Source organism: Chelmon rostratus, chromosome 7, assembly GCF_017976325.1.
Source record: "Chelmon rostratus isolate fCheRos1 chromosome 7, fCheRos1.pri, whole genome shotgun sequence".
Taxonomy (NCBI): domain Eukaryota; kingdom Metazoa; phylum Chordata; class Actinopteri; order Chaetodontiformes; family Chaetodontidae; genus Chelmon; species Chelmon rostratus.
This window is the reverse complement of record NC_055664.1, coordinates 8,687,986-8,704,268: the sequence shown is the minus strand read 5'-3', so window position 1 is coordinate 8,704,268 and position 16,283 is coordinate 8,687,986. Positions and strand designations below refer to the sequence as shown.

General features: G+C 44.1%; 2 protein-coding genes across 3 annotated transcripts; one reads left to right on the top strand and one right to left on the bottom strand.

Moving 5' to 3' along the window:
- The first annotated feature begins 541 nt into the window (after window positions 1–541).
- On the top strand, window positions 542–9,859 carry gucy2f (guanylate cyclase 2F, retinal). The gene is made up of 18 exons (XM_041940182.1): window positions 542–1,647; window positions 2,354–2,655; window positions 3,088–3,442; window positions 3,610–3,694; window positions 4,112–4,208; window positions 4,369–4,494; window positions 4,854–4,934; window positions 5,215–5,391; window positions 5,526–5,682; window positions 5,849–5,998; window positions 6,174–6,322; window positions 7,180–7,343; window positions 7,524–7,716; window positions 7,952–8,126; window positions 8,378–8,476; window positions 8,572–8,666; window positions 8,768–8,853; window positions 9,639–9,859. Exons 1-18 carry the CDS (start codon window positions 906–908, stop codon window positions 9,718–9,720), a joined length of 3,315 nt encoding a protein of 1,104 aa, XP_041796116.1. The 5' UTR covers window positions 542–905; the 3' UTR covers window positions 9,721–9,859.
- A 2,283-nt stretch (window positions 9,860–12,142) lies between these two features.
- On the bottom strand, window positions 12,143–16,283 carry serpinh1b (serpin peptidase inhibitor, clade H (heat shock protein 47), member 1b). Of its 2 annotated transcripts, XM_041940415.1 has the most exons (8): window positions 16,129–16,241; window positions 15,411–15,442; window positions 14,493–14,642; window positions 14,184–14,376; window positions 13,752–14,022; window positions 13,546–13,644; window positions 13,199–13,431; window positions 12,143–13,083 (listed from the first exon to the last, which is right to left on the bottom strand). In XM_041940415.1, exons 3-8 carry the CDS (start codon window positions 14,609–14,611, stop codon window positions 12,781–12,783), a joined length of 1,218 nt encoding a protein of 405 aa, XP_041796349.1. In that variant the 5' UTR covers window positions 14,612–14,642; window positions 15,411–15,442; window positions 16,129–16,241; the 3' UTR covers window positions 12,143–12,780. The 2 variants fall into 2 exon arrangements, with proteins under 2 accessions (XP_041796349.1, XP_041796348.1); XM_041940414.1 differs by lacking the exon at window positions 15,411–15,442 and having other exon boundaries at window positions 16,129–16,283.

The window sequence follows — 16,283 nt, the reverse complement described above, 5'->3', positions numbered from 1 at the left end:
AAAATGTTGGCTTATTACACTGACTGAATGATTGTTGTCTTCAGTGAGGAAAAAATGCTTTGTGGTATACCTCCAGAGGAGCTTGTCAGCTGATGGGGAAAGGCCTTGTTGCCTCTCCAGCCTGCACGATAACAAGGCTTTTAAAGTGGCCTGTTGCCAATCCTCTTATATTGTGCCTCACTGAAAATGGATTAGTGAGTAACACCTACGTTTTGGCCCCGGGTCACTTTGGAGGGATTTGATTGAATGGGCCTGGAGCTGACACTGGCCTCCCTATGTTGATAAAACTCTTCCACTGGAGTTATTTAATTAGGTTTTTTTGAGGCTGATCGCTCGTTTTGAGCTTGCTTTTGAGCTCCATCTGGAATAATGCGTCTTCTTTTGTCTTTCCAAACACGCGAGTGACATAAAGGAAAAGGAAGGAAGGGCTGATTTTCCCCTCCCTCGTCAGAGATGCTGCCTGTGAGCAGAGCTGTTTAGTGGAGACGCACGGCAGCCTTCAGAGGCGCTGACTGCGGGATGTAAGTAGCTCTCCAGGGTGCTGAAGTTGTCTCCAAACGCGACAGACGCCAGCGCCCGAGCTCTGCCTGTCACTCTCAGCCCGCGGTCCAAGCGCGATGACTGGTGCGCGCCTCGGTCGGATCCTCGGGGCGTGCAGGTGAGGTTTCTGGGGATGGTGACGGTCCATGTGGACACAGAAAAGCGGATCCGAGAGGACACCTGTCAGATTGTCTCATCGGACCTCGGCGCCGTCCTGATGGCATCAAATAAATGGCAAGTGGCGCATTTGTTTAAATTCAGTCATGATGGCCATTTACTTGAAAATAATAAATGATTAAGGCTTACCCGTTTTGCAGGTGTCACTGGTCTAACTGATTCACTATCTTGGACACCCTGGAAGGACAATGCAACATATTCCCCAAAATGTCAGAGGGGCGCTATGGGAGGCCAATCATCCATGTGTGCCCATAATTAAAAGCAGACCGACTTTAACGGCACTACCCTTTTATAACTTTCTGTTATGGGTCCTCCTCGGAGTGTTGATGTTCCCATGTTGTGTCCGCTGTTTGATCTTCAAAGTGGGGGTTCTGGGGCCTTGGAACTGCGACCCTGTTTACTACAGGGCGCTGCCTGCCGCGGCCGCAAGGCACGCTGTAAGCAGGATAAACGGAGACCTAAGTCTGGATCTGGGCCTGAAAATGGACTTCATCATCCTCCAGGAGCCTTGCGAAACCTCCAAAGCCCTCACTGCGTTCATTTACTATGAGAAGATGGCGGATGCGTTTGTGGGCCCCAGCAACCCGGGATACTGTGTTGCAGCTTCCCTGCTGGCCAAGAACTGGGACAAGGCCATCTTCTCCTACAGCTGCGTCAACTATGAGCTGGACCGCCTCATAGGATACCCGACCTTCGCCAGGACCGCGCCGTTTCCCGCTGACGTGCTGTTCACCGTGTTGAAGCATTTCAGGTGGGCCAGCGTTGTGGTGGTCTCATCCAATGAGGATATTTGGAGGGACACGGCCGGGAGAGTTGCTACCGCTCTGAGGAACAAGGGGCTGCCCGTTGGCCTGGTGACATCTATTGGCATGAATGAGACCGAGCTGGAGAGCGCGCTGAGGAGGATCCAGGCAGCGGGGGAGGTCAGGGGTGAGTCTAAAATCAATGCTGGGGTTTGCTACATGACTGTGACAAAAATGTCCCTGCAAAATTATGAGCTGCACGTTAAAGTGATCCCAGAGGAGACCAGCACAGGGTGGATTAGAATGAACTGAGGTAGTGGAATTCTAGAAATAGATGATAGAACACCTGTAATGTAGAAACAGCTGCTCCAGCTGTTACATCACAGGTCAACTTCAATTCAACATCCCAGCTGCATGCCTCCTCTTCAGGAGGCTTATCCCTCCACCACCTGACCAGGAAGCCATTTTCACACTGCTGATTACACCTTGTGGTTAAGGTGATCTGTTTGTTTCCAACACTAGTTATGTCTATTTTCCAGCATTTTCGTACATGACCATAGAGAGCTGACAGCAAAGAGGTGAGAGGGAGAAAAGTCTCAGGCTGGATTCAAATATTATAATAGTTGCATGGTCAATTAAGTGTTTAGCGCCTTCATCCTCCATGCAGAACACCCCAACTTCTCATTTTGGCTTTTTAGCCTGTCCAATGCTTGAGGTGCTGTAACTGAAAAAGTGCATTTACTCCTGTTTCTCAATGATGTAGGTTTGTTTAAACCTTTGAGGGGGGGTTAGAGCACCTACTGACATATTAAATCATGCTGATATTACTCTACACATGTCCATAAAACTAATATTTTAGCAAAACCCTACTGTTTTTCCCTTGTGTGTTTCAGTCATCATCATGTGCATGCACTCAGTCCTGGTTGGAGGGGAGCAGCAGGCGACTTTTCTTCTCAAAGCACGGGAAATGGGCCTGACTTCGGGGAAGTATGTGTTCGTGCCCTACGACGCCCTCCACTACAGCGTGCCCTACACCAACACCTCCTACTTCCCCCTGCAAAATGACAGCAGGCTGAGGGAGGCCTATGACGCTGTGCTCACCATCACTGTGGCCTCCGAGCCTTTGTCCTTCAATGAGGCGTTCGCTGCCGCCAAGAGCAGCGAGGAAGTGACGCTAGCTGTGCAGCCAGAACAGGTAGAAACTGTTTGGATGGTCACGCCAGGAAATTAAAGTTTAGGTTCACATTTTTAAAGCCTGTCTTACAGCTATACTCACATGTCGATATGTACTTACTTAAAAACTCCACCACAACCAAACATCACAGACCGTCCAGGACAGTTTATTCACATTTTCAGATGTTCAAGATGTGTGCATTTTTTACTGTCTATCAGTATTATTTGCACTGTAATTAGCTGAAATTGCTGGGTTTGGTGGCTCTTCATCACCTCATTTACCCACCATACTAAAAACCTTCCATATGTAACTAGTATTTTTGTCTACATTATCAACAAGCCCTCTATGTAAGCCCAACTCTCAAACTCTGATTTTTGCTCAACATTTCTGCAGAGGATGATTTAAATTGCTCTTCTGATGTATCATGTCCTTATTTTGTGCCTTTTCTTGCAGGTTAATCCGCTCTTCGGGACCATCTATAACAGCATCTACCTGCTGGCCAAGTCCATCCACAATGCCAGGAGGGCAGGCATGCGGCTGTCAGGCTCAAACCTGGCCTATTTCACGAAGAACACAACCTTCAGTGGCTTCAACCAGAAGGTCAAGGTGGACACTAGCGGGGAAGTTAAGACCAGCTATGTCATCCTGGACTCTGACAACACGGGGAGCCAGCTGTACCAAGCCTATATGGTGGATCTAGTGTCCGGAGTGCTTCGTTTTGCCGGCAGGTCCATTCATTTTCCAGGAGGATCTCCTCCGCCTTCTGACTCCAGCTGCTGGTTTGACAAGAACGCAATCTGCACGGGAGGTAAGAGGCATGTTTGCGAGTGAATACTGGTGCACGTGGATATGCATGGATGTGTTTGCTCGAGTCTTCACAGTTTTATGGTATGGTTTATGGTTCGCCATGCACTTTGTCATTTATTCATCAGTCCTCATTTCCCATAACATCAAGTTGCCTGTTGTCATCCTCAGGTGTGGAGGTCACTTACATCATAGTGGTGGTTGCTGTCATCTTCACTCTGGCTGTAGGAGGGCTCGCTCTAAGTTTTTATATCAGGTACTCTACCTGAACTCTGCAGTTTGGACAGTTTGACTCCGGCTTTTGATAGTAGTTGGTGCTAGCAAGAAGAGGTCAAAAGGGTTCAAACCACACTACTGATTTCCTTGAACCATGGCAATAGCTCACAGTTAGCTTTATTTTGAAAGCCCTTTAAAGAAAACAGTTGGACTCATGTGAATGTCTTTTCCGAAGCTAGAGACATGATTACTCATATCACAAAAGCCTCACCCTTACGCTACATCTATCCATCTGACGACCATTTTTCTAACAGGAGACTAAAAGTAGTTCTCACTTAAGGATGAGCTCCTTTTGCTCATCATCTGTCTTTGCTCCAAAGATGATCCCTGATGTAGTTAGGAAACACGTTGCCATTGGTTGAAGTGATTTCCTATCTTTTCTAAATCTCATTGGCAGGAGGAGACTCCAACAAATCCAGCTGGTCAAAGGTCCCAATCGGATCCTCCTGACCTTAGAGGATCTCACGTTTATCAATCCTCAGCTTAGCAAAAAGGTGAGCAGCGTCACTGCCTCCCACTCATCAAATTAGACTCACACTAATCTATTGTAGTATGTTTTTCCCACATTCTTTGTACACAACACTTTGATTGATAGGTGAAAATATGGGAAAAGACATGTTTCAGGATACAGCTCATTTGTTTTACGTCCAACAGAAAATCACTTTGGAAGATCTGAGCGAGTCTAAGAGCACTCTGGAGGATAAATCTGCAGACCGCTCACACTCTGTGAACAGCATGCAGACGGCAACTCATGAGACCACCAATGTAGCTGTGTATGAGGTAGGTATGAGTCAGTGCTGCTTAAATCTGTGTAAATACTCAAAAGTGGAGTAAGTATGTAAGTGTGGTTGTTTGTAAGTTCAGTTTTTGGAGGGTACGGTTAAGTTGGACCCTAAGGGCAAGGAGAGCATGCAGCTAATTGATTTGGCTAAAGTTAGGGTGAGGTTCAATGTGCGTTTTTGTACTTTTGTGTAAGACTGAGGTCATTCTTTGTGGGTGAGTGGATGAGCAGGCAGCAATAAACCAAAAAACAAAAACAAGATACCTCTTTTGAGAAATCTGCAACTTTTCCAAAAACTGCATGTGCAAAACAATGCCCGAGATAAAAGTTTGATGCCACTGCAACACTTCTCTTCCAGGGTGACTGGGTGTGGCTGAAGAAATTTGAGGACGGACAGTTCAAGGAAGTGAAGCAGAGCACCACCAAGATTTTTACAAAGGTAGAGAAACATGTCTTTACCTGTAAGAAGAACCACTGGCACAGAATTGTATTTTTACTGTAATTAGGTGGGTTGAAAAAGCTGCATACTGCATCAAATATCATACATAGCTTGATCTTATACTCAGGCTAACACTCAGGCCTACATATCAGACATGACGCTGTTAAAAGCTCAAACTGTTCATGGAGTTGCAGTAGCAGTGATTAATGTAGATGATTATGATATTGTGATTATCTAAACACACCTTCCTTTCCATGAACTTGTTTATTTGCTTTGTCAGATGAAAGACCTGAGAAACGAGAACGTGAATCCGTTCCTGGGCTTCTTCTCGGACTGCTCCATGTTTGCAGTGGTGACGGAGCACTGCTCACGTGGCAGCCTGCAGGACCTGCTGAGGAACGAGGACGTGAAATTAGACTGGATGTTCAAATCCTCACTTGTGCTTGACCTCATCAAGGTAAAACACTGATATACTGAATATGGTTAAAAATAATTAGCCACTAGTTGTCGCCATTGTTGTCTTGTGCTTGCACAGTTTATGTGGTATTTTCGTCATGATTAACTACACAGTTTACCATATTGTGCTTCCAGGGTATGAAATACCTGCACCACAGAGATTTCCCCCATGGCAGACTAAAATCTCGTAACTGTGTGGTAGACGGACGTTTTGTCCTCAAGATTACAGACTATGGCTTCAACGAGCTGCTGGAATCTCAGAAAGCTCCTATAGAAGAACCTCCACCCGAAGGTACCTGAATGCATCTTGTTACACTATATACAATACTGTGTGTACAGTACCTGGTAGCTGGCTATGGATGAATGTGCTATCTGCAGCATTACCGTAAGTGTGGTGTTAAGGCTGAATGCTTTGACACAAACACAAACCCTCACTCTACATATTTTTTCCCACTTAGATCTGTTTTGGACAGCTCCAGAGTTCTTAAGGGACCTTGCAAGCTCACGCAAAGGCACCTACAAGGGAGACGTTTACAGCTTTTCTATCATCCTTCAAGAGGTGGTGGTCAGAGGACCGCCGTACTGCATGCTGGGTCTATCGCCCGAGGGTGTGTATCCATCAGGGAGGAGGAGATGTAGATGAATAGAAGCTGTCATGAAAATGTGTTTTTTCTTGTGCTTCTACTGTGCAACAGAGCTCACAGCCAACCACTGAACAGAATACTGGGACGATACGTACCTCCATTTGAAACTTGACTGACATTTCCTCTGTCTCCTCGCCAGAGATCATCCGGAAGGTGAAGAAGCCTCCTCCAATGTGCCGCCCCACTGTGGCTCCTGACCAGGCTCCTCTGGAGTGCATCCAGCTGATGAAGCAGTGCTGGAGCGAACTGCCTGACCGCAGACCGACAATAGATGAGATCTTTGACAGGGTACTTGTTTGAGGGCACCCTTGCAGTGGGGGAAGACGTCCTCAGATCCTTCCTTACCTAGAAATACATTACAAGTAAAAGTCCTGAGTATTAAAGTAAAAGTACAGACTATAGAGTCATCTCTTCAAAAGAAAAAAAAGTACTCATTCTGTATTTTATTATAAGAAAGCAAGATTATTCTGTTTTTAATCACTAACAAACACATATAAGAACATTTTAAATGCATTATATATGACTGGGTAGATAAGTAAAATAGTGTTGCATCAGATCATATAAGCCTATGATGTAGAAAGTGAGTAAATAACTATAAGTGTTAAATCAGTGTAGTGGAGTAAAATCATAAAGCAGCATAGAAATGCTAGCATGGCACAGTAATGCTTCATATTATGATACACATAATTAGCATGAACTGGTCTCGTGTTAGCATGCACATTAGTAGATATTGGCTCTTTTTTATTCATTATAAAGCACTTATTAATGCCTTATTCTGGGTGTTAGAGTTTTTAAGAATAAGGGCTAAGTTATTAAGATTGTAATTCATGTAAAACAACGTCCTTACGTTGTATCAATAAGTAATAATTAAGTGTCTCTTAATGTCCTAGTAGTTGTAGAATTTAGCCATGTAGAATAATGCATTAATAAGTGCTTTATAATGACTAATAAAGTGCCAATATGCTACTAATATGCATGTTAATAAGCAGCTAGTTGATGGTGAATATGTATATCAGCATCCACCACTGCAACCTTGTGGCCACATTGTTTGACCCTTACGATTATCTATTACCCCACTCAAACAAACCAGTGTAAAGAACATTGCATATCTTGTTTGTCATGATTCTGTGTTTCTTTGTGCGTAGTTCAAGTTAATCAACAAGGGTAAGAAGACTAACATCATCGACTCCATGCTGAGGATGCTGGAGCAGTACAGCTCCAATCTGGAGGACCTCATCAGAGAGAGGACGGAGGAGCTGGAGGTGGAGAAACAGAGAACAGAAAAGCTACTGGCAGAAATGCTCCCACCGTGAGTCTGTACACACACACACACACACACACACACACACACACACACACACAATAAAGCAGAGTAAAGTTTTACTCAAAAATCAGAATCTGAATGCAATTCTAATGAGTTTAGGTACATTCAGCTCATAAAACCCCTGATCCTCTGACTCTTGTGACGTTTCTGCGCCTCCGTCTTCAGCTCTGTGGCCGAGGCCCTGAAGACCGGAGCCACAGTGGAGCCAGAGTACTTCGACCAGGTGACGATCTACTTCAGCGACATTGTGGGTTTCACTACCATCTCCTCGCTCAGCGATCCCATCGAGGTGGTCGACCTTCTCAACGACCTCTACTCTCTGTTTGATGCCGTGCTCAGTAACCACGACGTCTACAAGGTCAGAGAACGCGCTCAACATTTCTATTAAACTGTCATTTTCTACCAGAGTGTTAGATAGAGCAGACAGGGTTTGTTTATGAAAACTTTTGCATTGAGAAACAGCAAAAGGTAGAGTAACACTGGCTGTTTTGCAGTTTAAAAAATGAACAACAAGTTATTCAATAGCATGTCTCTATAGCACACATACACACCCTGATGTGCCCCTAAGTGAATAATATGCTGACATTGTCTAGGTTGAGACCATTGGTGACGCCTACATGGTTGCATCGGGTCTGCCAAAGAGAAACGGCAACAAGCACGCAGCTGAGATCGCCAACATGTCTCTGAACATCCTCAGCTCAGTAGGAACCTTCCACATGCGGCACATGCCAGACGTGCCGGTCAGGATACGCATAGGAATCCACTCAGGTGAGACTCACGTCACTCTGTTTGCAGCGTACAGCATTTAAATGCTGCGCGTCTCTTTGGACCACAGTGAAGAGGAGGATGATCATGGGGCTTATTTCAGGCGCATGTGTTTGTCTGCATTTATTTCCATTTGGCAATACATGGCTACGGCCATGGCCTTAAAATGGACTTTGTGACGTTCTCAGTCTCACTCTTAGTGTTGAATCCATCTTTAAACTGGACCAACTGCTTCATTTTTGCCGTGTTTTCAGGGCCCTGTGTTGCGGGGGTGGTCGGTCTGACTATGCCTCGGTACTGCCTTTTTGGAGACACGGTCAACACTGCCTCTCGCATGGAATCCACTGGGCTGCGTGAGCGTCCTGTGCACACACCCACCATACTTTGTTGTGTTGTTTCATGTTTTCCTCTGCTCTAATTTTGTCCTCTCCTTCTCTTTGTTCCTCAGCTTATAGAATCCATGTAAATATGAGCACTGTGAAGATCCTCCACTCTCTTAATGAGGGCTATAAAATAGAAGTCAGAGGCAAGACAGAGCTAAAGGTAACAGAGTCTCATTTCACTTATAACATCAGTGTTTGGCAATGGAGACAAATATTTTAGCCTAATGATTCATGCCTTCTTTTGTTTTGTTGTTATTTCAGGGTAAAGGTATTGAGGAGACATACTGGCTTGTGGGGAAAACTAACTTTACAAAGCCTTTGCCAAAACCGCCAGAGATCAAACCAGGGTAAGAGCTCCACCCTACTGCCACTCCTTGAACCATTGGTATGGCTAAATCAAAAATAACTAAATGTGTACAAATTCTTTAACATATAGTGATTAAAACATTAGCACGAGGAGAGAAATCATAGCTTGTTCTAATAGTTCCTTTTGCAGATATATCTTTTGTAATGTTACGCCTCATCAGGGTTGCAAACATGTTACTGCTTCCTGCCGCTAAGCAGACTTCTGACTCATGCAAATTGCAACTATGTTACCTCAGGCAAGACAATCACGGGCTGAACCCTGAGGATATAGCTGCGTACAGGAGAAAGAAAGCTGAGAAAAAGGCTTGACCTTCGTAGTCCCAGCACAGGAGGTAGAGCCCTGCATGCCGGCTGGTGTTGTGTGGTGGAAGTGTTACTGTGGCTGTCAGTTTGATGTGACCAAATGCGACCTCTGAGCCTGCACGCCCACAGTTTTGTCTCATTGATCCTTGATCCTTATTGATTGCCCTCTGACCTACTAGTCTCATCATTCTCTTGATCTTATCACCTTCCACATCTTGTTAAGCAGATTGGCGGAGGCCCTCTTTGTTTAGCCCATTCACTTTTCTTGTGGCCGGCTGGCACATTTTCATAATTAGCTCTCATTTATTTTGCTGTGTTTTTGACTGTGTTTGTTGCGTTTTTGTCTGCTTTGTGGTGTGTTTTCTTAGCATTTTCATGTCTTAGAATCCAAGACTTCGGTTTAAAAACAAATGTGTCTTTAAAAATACAATTTTGGTCTTAACTCCGCTCGCTCTATTCATAGGGACAACTGGCAGGAGATGGTGACAGAGGAGATCAAGACTCTTTTTCGCAAGGCCAACAGGCAGGTGGACAAAAAGATCTGAACAAGAGGAGGAGAAGGAAAGATCCAAACCAAACCAGAGGAGCAGAGGAGAGGAGGACACATGCAGAGAAAGAAAGAGACAAAGAGTTGGGAGGGGCAGGCAGAGGACCGAGAGCACCACCCAGCCTCCCACTGTGGCTTAATGCAGACCTGTTTAAGAGGATTGTCCACTGGCTGGCTAATCTGCCTGCAGCCAGCGCAGCAGAACACGACGGTGCTAATTTAATGAGAGTCGGCGCATTACCTGTCTACGCACGGTACCTGCTGCAAGTAGCACAGGGAAGCTGCACCGCTCCTGAATGAAGGATGCACTCATTCACTCCTCTCTGCACTCACTGGCCACTGAGTGGTCACCTATTTCAGGGCAACCAGAGGTTCACCCATCAGACGATTGAACGCCCCAAACGCCTATTTCAAAATGAAATGTTTTATTTTCTGGTGATAATGTCTGTTTTTAGTTTGCCATGAAAGCTCACAATAGAGTTGCGGGGCCGAGGCTGCTACTCAGCTACGGCTGAATATTATATGTTATTAGCTCTGCAAAGTTGGAGGCAAAGGCTGCTACTGTATATAATTATCAAAAGAGAAAAAAACAATTCTGCCACCTTTACTTCTGCTATATCAGAGCTGGATGACAAGGAAGCGTCAGTCAAGTTCATGTGAGCCCGCTCTTACACATTCTTTGAAGAAAATTAAAGCTGTCACCCTTTTATTTACATGAATGAAAGGATGATAGTGCTTGGAAAGTAATAGCAATGCAACGAAAGTAATGAAAATGATTCTCTTTTGATGATTTCCAATAGTCAATACGGTTTTAAGGCCCTTCGGTGAAACATGTTGCTGTTTCAAAGTTTTCAGTGATGGTTTTAAATCACTCAGCACCTATAATCAACAATTCAGTCAAAGTAAATTGCAATGAATTGGCTACATGGCTGAATATACAAAGTTCTCCTGCTGTGTTTGTTTGATGCCATTCAAAGACCTGTAATACAAAGTCACAAATTCTGTGAAGTTCATCAGGAAAAGATTTGTGGTGTCCATTTTTTCCCCAACATTTCAGCATTATAACAAAACCTTGTTTTGTTTGTTTTGTTGTTTTTTTTTTTTCGTATGAGAACTGTTGATGCTCACACAACAATTTATTTAACACCAGCAACCAAACTGTCCAAAAACACATGCTGTTCCACGGTATCAATGTTCCACTATGTTACATCTAAAGACTTTATTCGGGAATTCAGGTGTTGTTTCCTTCTCAGGTGCGTGACGTGTCTGAGAGATGTTTAAGAGCACCATCTAGTGTTCAAATTAAGATATTTTCTTCGGAGCCTCGAATGAATCGACTCAGAGTAACAATTAAAGGCAACATGTTTATCCCAGTTACAAAAAGGCATAAGGGAGTACATGAGAGCACACACACTAATATGATATGAAATATAATGAAACATATGAAATATAATATGAAACTAGATACAAATATCATCAGATGTTATTTGATAGAAATGTATTTGTGAAATTTGTGAAAGTCTCTCTCAACCAGACCATAGACAATTATTTTTCTAATTATTATTGTTTCTATTCGGAAATAAGCCCCTGCATTAAATCATATTAATGTTGACTATCAGAGCAGCTTGATTCATGCTTGGCGTACAAAACAACCGCAGAGTCAGTCAGAAACATGTATATTGTGTTATTTATATGTTGTTGTTTGTCTTGTATATTGTCACTGCAATGCGAAGTATAAGGTGTATGTAAATATGACATAAGTAATTAAATCACTGATTTGTTACACGTATACATTGTTTGGCTCTCCATAGTGTAACCAGTCCTTTTCCTTTTTGCAGCCACAGGGTGGCACTATAGCTCTTACATAGAAATCCTTAGTGCATTTGTCTCTTTCAAAGATGAAATTTTGAGTTAAGTCTTGTGATTGGCTGTGTGAAATGTGTCGTAAAACCACTAATATGGATTCTTTTGTCAACCTACCGCTGCGCTGCAGCTACACCTTTCTATTTGCTGTGCTGGACAGGAACAGGAGATTGAGTTTCTGCACTCACCATGAGAGCCCTGTACTCCAGCTTTTCCTCTGTTTGAGACATCCCAACAAATATCCCACTGACTTCATTTTTTAGGCTTGTGGTGGTGAGGGAAATGAACCACAAAATTCTCTGGATAGTTGTCTACGGCAGACTAGTGATATAAGGAAAGGGCCCTCAGTGTCAAATCCCTACATTCCAGAGCTGGGAGGACTGTTTGACCTCCAGCCGACTGGAAAGATTGTTGTTCTTTTCCTCTGAGATGTTAACTCTAGCGAGCTCACATACCTCTGCTCAGGGCTCCAGAGGACTGCATCAACTGTTTTTGGATGGTATTCAGACATACTTTGCAAAAATAGAACACACACACAAACACACACACAAGAATCATTTTCTTCGTTTTTATTGAAAAATGAACACATTATTTTGTAATCACACAATTCCTGCAGCTTCTCTGTGGAAAATACCTACAGCATTGAGGATGACACAGATTGGTTGGCAAGTGAACACAAAGGAAACACCAGATACTTGCCACCTTTTCTCTGCAGGCTCATCTGGTGCAGAGGAACAATTCAGTGCAGACTGGTGCGAAATAAAAAAAAAACTGTGAGAGTGAAAGGAAAGGATTGGGACAGAACTGCTCAATAAGATTGTGCAAAGGTCTTTTTTTCTTTAAACATTAAAGATAATGCAAGAAAGCACGCACGGATTGTCGCCGAATAGAACAGGGTGAAACGAAAAAGAGATCATACTTAATATAAGCATGCTGTCTGCTGAGCCAACTGGTGTTCATGGAAATCTCAAATACATATTTGTAAGTGAGAGCATTATGCAATCCAAAGTGGCTTATGGCTGTTCATACAGAATTGTTCCCTGGGAAGGTTTAGTGTGTCTAGAAACAGCTCAGATACTCAGTACACAGATTGCCTACCGGAATGTGCTCATGAGGTAACAGACATACCAGAAATATCGAATGTTTCCTGCCATCTTTTCACAAATAACACAGCTAAGCAACACAATTCACAACACTATAGCTCATCACGCATCTTTTCTCCTTTAGGTCTAACCACCCTGCCGATGTACATGATGGAGTTGGTCTTGTTGTCCTTCACCAGGAAAATGAAGGGGTGATCTACGTAGAAAAGTTTGGGGTTCCTCAGCTTGTCGGAGCTGAAGATGCTGGCGTCGAACGGGTTTCCATCCACGTCCAGTTCCAAGGCTGACGCGTGGAAGACGTTCGAGAGGTACAGGTCCTTCTTTCCGGAGATGTTGGACAAGTCAGCCTTGGCTTTGTCCACAGCCTCGGTCAGGCCGAGCGCAGCCAGGTGTTTCTAGAGAAGACAGAGAGTTGCTCAAGTCAGAAGGGTTCCTGGTTCATTTTTAGACGTCTAGATTTTAACCTTGTATTGTTACAACCAGCCGATCCAACAAATTGCCACCATTTACCTGCAGGTTGTGACTGACATCCAGTGATATTTTGGGGAGGGAAATGGCCACAGCCTTGTTCTCCATCTTGCTGAGCCAGGTGTCCACCTGCTTCCTGGTCAGGAGTTTCTCCAGGCGTTGCAGGGGCTCCAGGTGGTAGGGCATGATGAGGATCATGGAAGCCTGCTTCTGGCCCAGAGGCATGCTCAGCACGAAGATGTTGTTCTCTGTGTCCTCAAAGAAGTCATAGAGACCTGCGAAGACCGCACAGCTCAGACATCTCGTCTTCCTTGCATTCTTGTTGGTAGAATCAGTTTTAGCACCATAAAAGGAGAAGGAGAAGGAGAAGAGATGCTGGAGAAACTCACCTGTGCGATGCATCATGGGAACCCCAATGGTGAATGAGCGAGTTACCAGGAAACCACGTGTGTCCACCATTTTATCATGGAATTTCTCATCCCAGTGAGCTGTGGGACAAAACATGGAGGACTCAGTCACACATCTGCAGTTTCAGTTATGATCAGAAGCAAAAAAAATTACAAGGCTTTGAATAAGACACACTACTTAAACTCACGTTTGAAGAACATAGCGTTGACAATCATGGCTCCGTCTGGGTTCTGCACATCCTTGGTGATCTCTGGCAGCTTGCCACCTGTCGACTTGGCAGCCCACTCGTTGATGGAGTTCACCGCACTCCTCTTGTCCCTGAAGTTTATTTTCGAATGGTCGTAGTTGTAGTGCTTCTTGCTGCTTTTCACAAACTCATCAGCAAAGGAGACGGAGCTGGGGCCATAGAGGCGGTTGTTGATCTTCCAGGTAGTGTTGCGTTTCTTGGCATCGCTCACCTGGGAGGGAGCAGCGCATAACAAATGAGTAAAATATAGAAAGCACTGAGGGTCTAGTTTGAGGCTGTGGAGTGTGTGGAGGCAGGTACGAAAAATAATGACATCAATTTTAAATTCTGGGACACACGACATTGGATATAATTTGATATTGTTGTATTTACCTCGGTGAGCAGCTCGGACAGGCCTGCATGCAGATGCTCATCTTTCAGTTTGTCAGCACTGAGGACGGTTTTGACCTGGGAGGCAGTGGCGGCCTTGCTGCCAAGAGCCACCATCCCCAGAGAGGAGGCCACCACCACAGGAGAGATGAGGATGTTCTCCGTATCACCATCCTTTGCCATGTTGTGGTACAGGCTAAATCAAAATGACAGCAAAGATTGTTTGCTTGTGTTCCCAACAACAACAAAAAAACATATATATGTAAAGATATTACGCTTAATTATAGTTACAGTCATACACAAGTTTCAGACCTGAAGGCCAGATTGGCGCTGTTATCAGCCAGAGTTGTGGCATGGCTGCTCAGCTTCTTGTCCTCTGCAGAGGCCACGACGGCCAGCAGGCAGAGAGCTACAACGTTTGTCATCCACATCCTGTCTGTCTCCAAAAGCAGCTGTGGCAGCCTGTGAAAGCGCAGCAAAAGAAAAAGTTAAACTTAACATTACTTAACCTGGATTGCTTTCCTAAAATCAAATAAATCAGAAATGTGTATTGAGTCTGAGATGGAATGCATATGTCAGAATATCTTCAGAACTGTCTTTAATTTAATGCAATCAGGAAGGAAATGCCAGGACAGCGACTATGACTGGGATGTGAGGCTGTTAGTGAAAGGGCCAGGCTGGCTCAGCCCACACAGAAGCTTGGGAATGCCTCCAGTTTCAGGCAGACATGTTCCTTGCCACGTCAGCAGCAACTGAGGCTCTGGAGCTGCCATCCAGTCAGAGTGAAGCTCAGCGCTGACTGGAGATTGAAACATGATGCCTCCCTCTTCTCTGCGTTTATTGTAATCGATGCAAACTGTTGCAAGTCGGCACTTTAATCACTTTAATCACTTTCACTTGAGCCAGAGGAAGTAAGGTCCAACAACAATGTGTTTCACTGTGTAGACGTGCGGTCCAGTCTCTGGTTTTAAAAGTTCTCTGCAGAGGCACTCTGAGCCTTCTTTTTTCCCAAAGAAAGGGCGTTTGCCTGCAGGCTAAATCTAACTCATCCCATCACTTGTTCAAACAAAGGACCAAATACATAAGGCTGTAATTATCCAGCTGCATCGGCATCTCTAAACACGCTACTGATTCCTCTCCACCGTTCTGAGTGCAGAGATATGCTGTCTGAAAATCTGTATTTGCATATTTGTGATACAGCAGAAATGACTTTGCATCATGTTTTTATACCTTGAGGTGTTTTCATGTCTGCGACTTTCATTCTGGAAGACAAAAGATGTATGTAGTAATCTCCATAGAGCAGGCAGTAAAACATTACACAGGCTCTGACGGAGACATATTCTGTGCTGTCTGATTGTCTCTTATTTCCCACTTTTCAACCTTTAGACTTTAACATTTAAGCTGTCATTTAGTTATTATACAAGTTAGTCATCACTCATTCACAATCAGACACGTACACTTTTTTCATTGGCTTAGTGTGAACCAGAAAAAAAACTTCCGTCCAATCAGCTGTGCCACAGTCGAGCAGCACTGATCTGTAGAGGAGAGGGTTGAGCCCCTCATCATCAAAAAGTAATGGATTTAAGTTCATCAAAAGACCAGAATGAATTAATATCAAGTACTTTCCACGTGAATTTGATAGCACTTAATACATTTAAATAGACAGCAATAGCAAAGCAGCGACATGCAAGAGGCAAAAAAGTTTTAGTATCATCATGCTGGGATCAGTTTAAAAACTTTAAGCTCTGCAACAAGATTGATTCTTTTTTCTCTGCAGCTAAACTAAAATATTCAGCGTGCAGGTCAAACATCCTGAGAGACATTTGAGATTTAAAACTGGTCAAAAAGGAAAAATGCTGCTCTGTAACTTTAAACCATAGAACACAAAGCAGCCCGTTCACCCTCTGCATTCCTTTCTGAAAACAAAGAGGTATTTTCTAATCCTTACCTGGCACAGATTCGCTGGGCGTCTCCTCTCAGTTGTGTCCTGTGGAAAGTGTAACTGTAACACGGTCTCCTGCTCTATATATCCAGTGTGAGAACTTTCTAGAAGTGGGAATGGGATATTCAAATGAGGGCGTCTGTCTTTCCTCAGGAAGTTTA

Coding starts and splice junctions, on each gene's coding strand:
- gucy2f (XM_041940182.1), top strand. CDS start 906: ATGCAACATATTCCCCAAAATGTCAGAGGGGCGCTATGGGAGGCCAAT. Junction 2,656..3,087: donor TAGCTGTGCAGCCAGAACAG/GTAGAAACTGTT, acceptor CTTTTCTTGCAG/GTTAATCCGCTCTTCGGGAC. Junction 5,392..5,525: donor TTGTGCTTGACCTCATCAAG/GTAAAACACTGA, acceptor TTGTGCTTCCAG/GGTATGAAATACCTGCACCA.
- serpinh1b (XM_041940414.1), bottom strand. CDS start 14,611: ATGTGGATGACAAACGTTGTAGCTCTCTGCCTGCTGGCCGTCGTGGCC. Junction 13,645..13,751: donor CAACGCTATGTTCTTCAAAC/GTGAGTTTAAGT, acceptor TTTGTCCCACAG/CTCACTGGGATGAGAAATTC. Junction 13,432..13,545: donor TCCCATGATGCATCGCACAG/GTGAGTTTCTCC, acceptor CGGTCTTCGCAG/GTCTCTATGACTTCTTTGAG.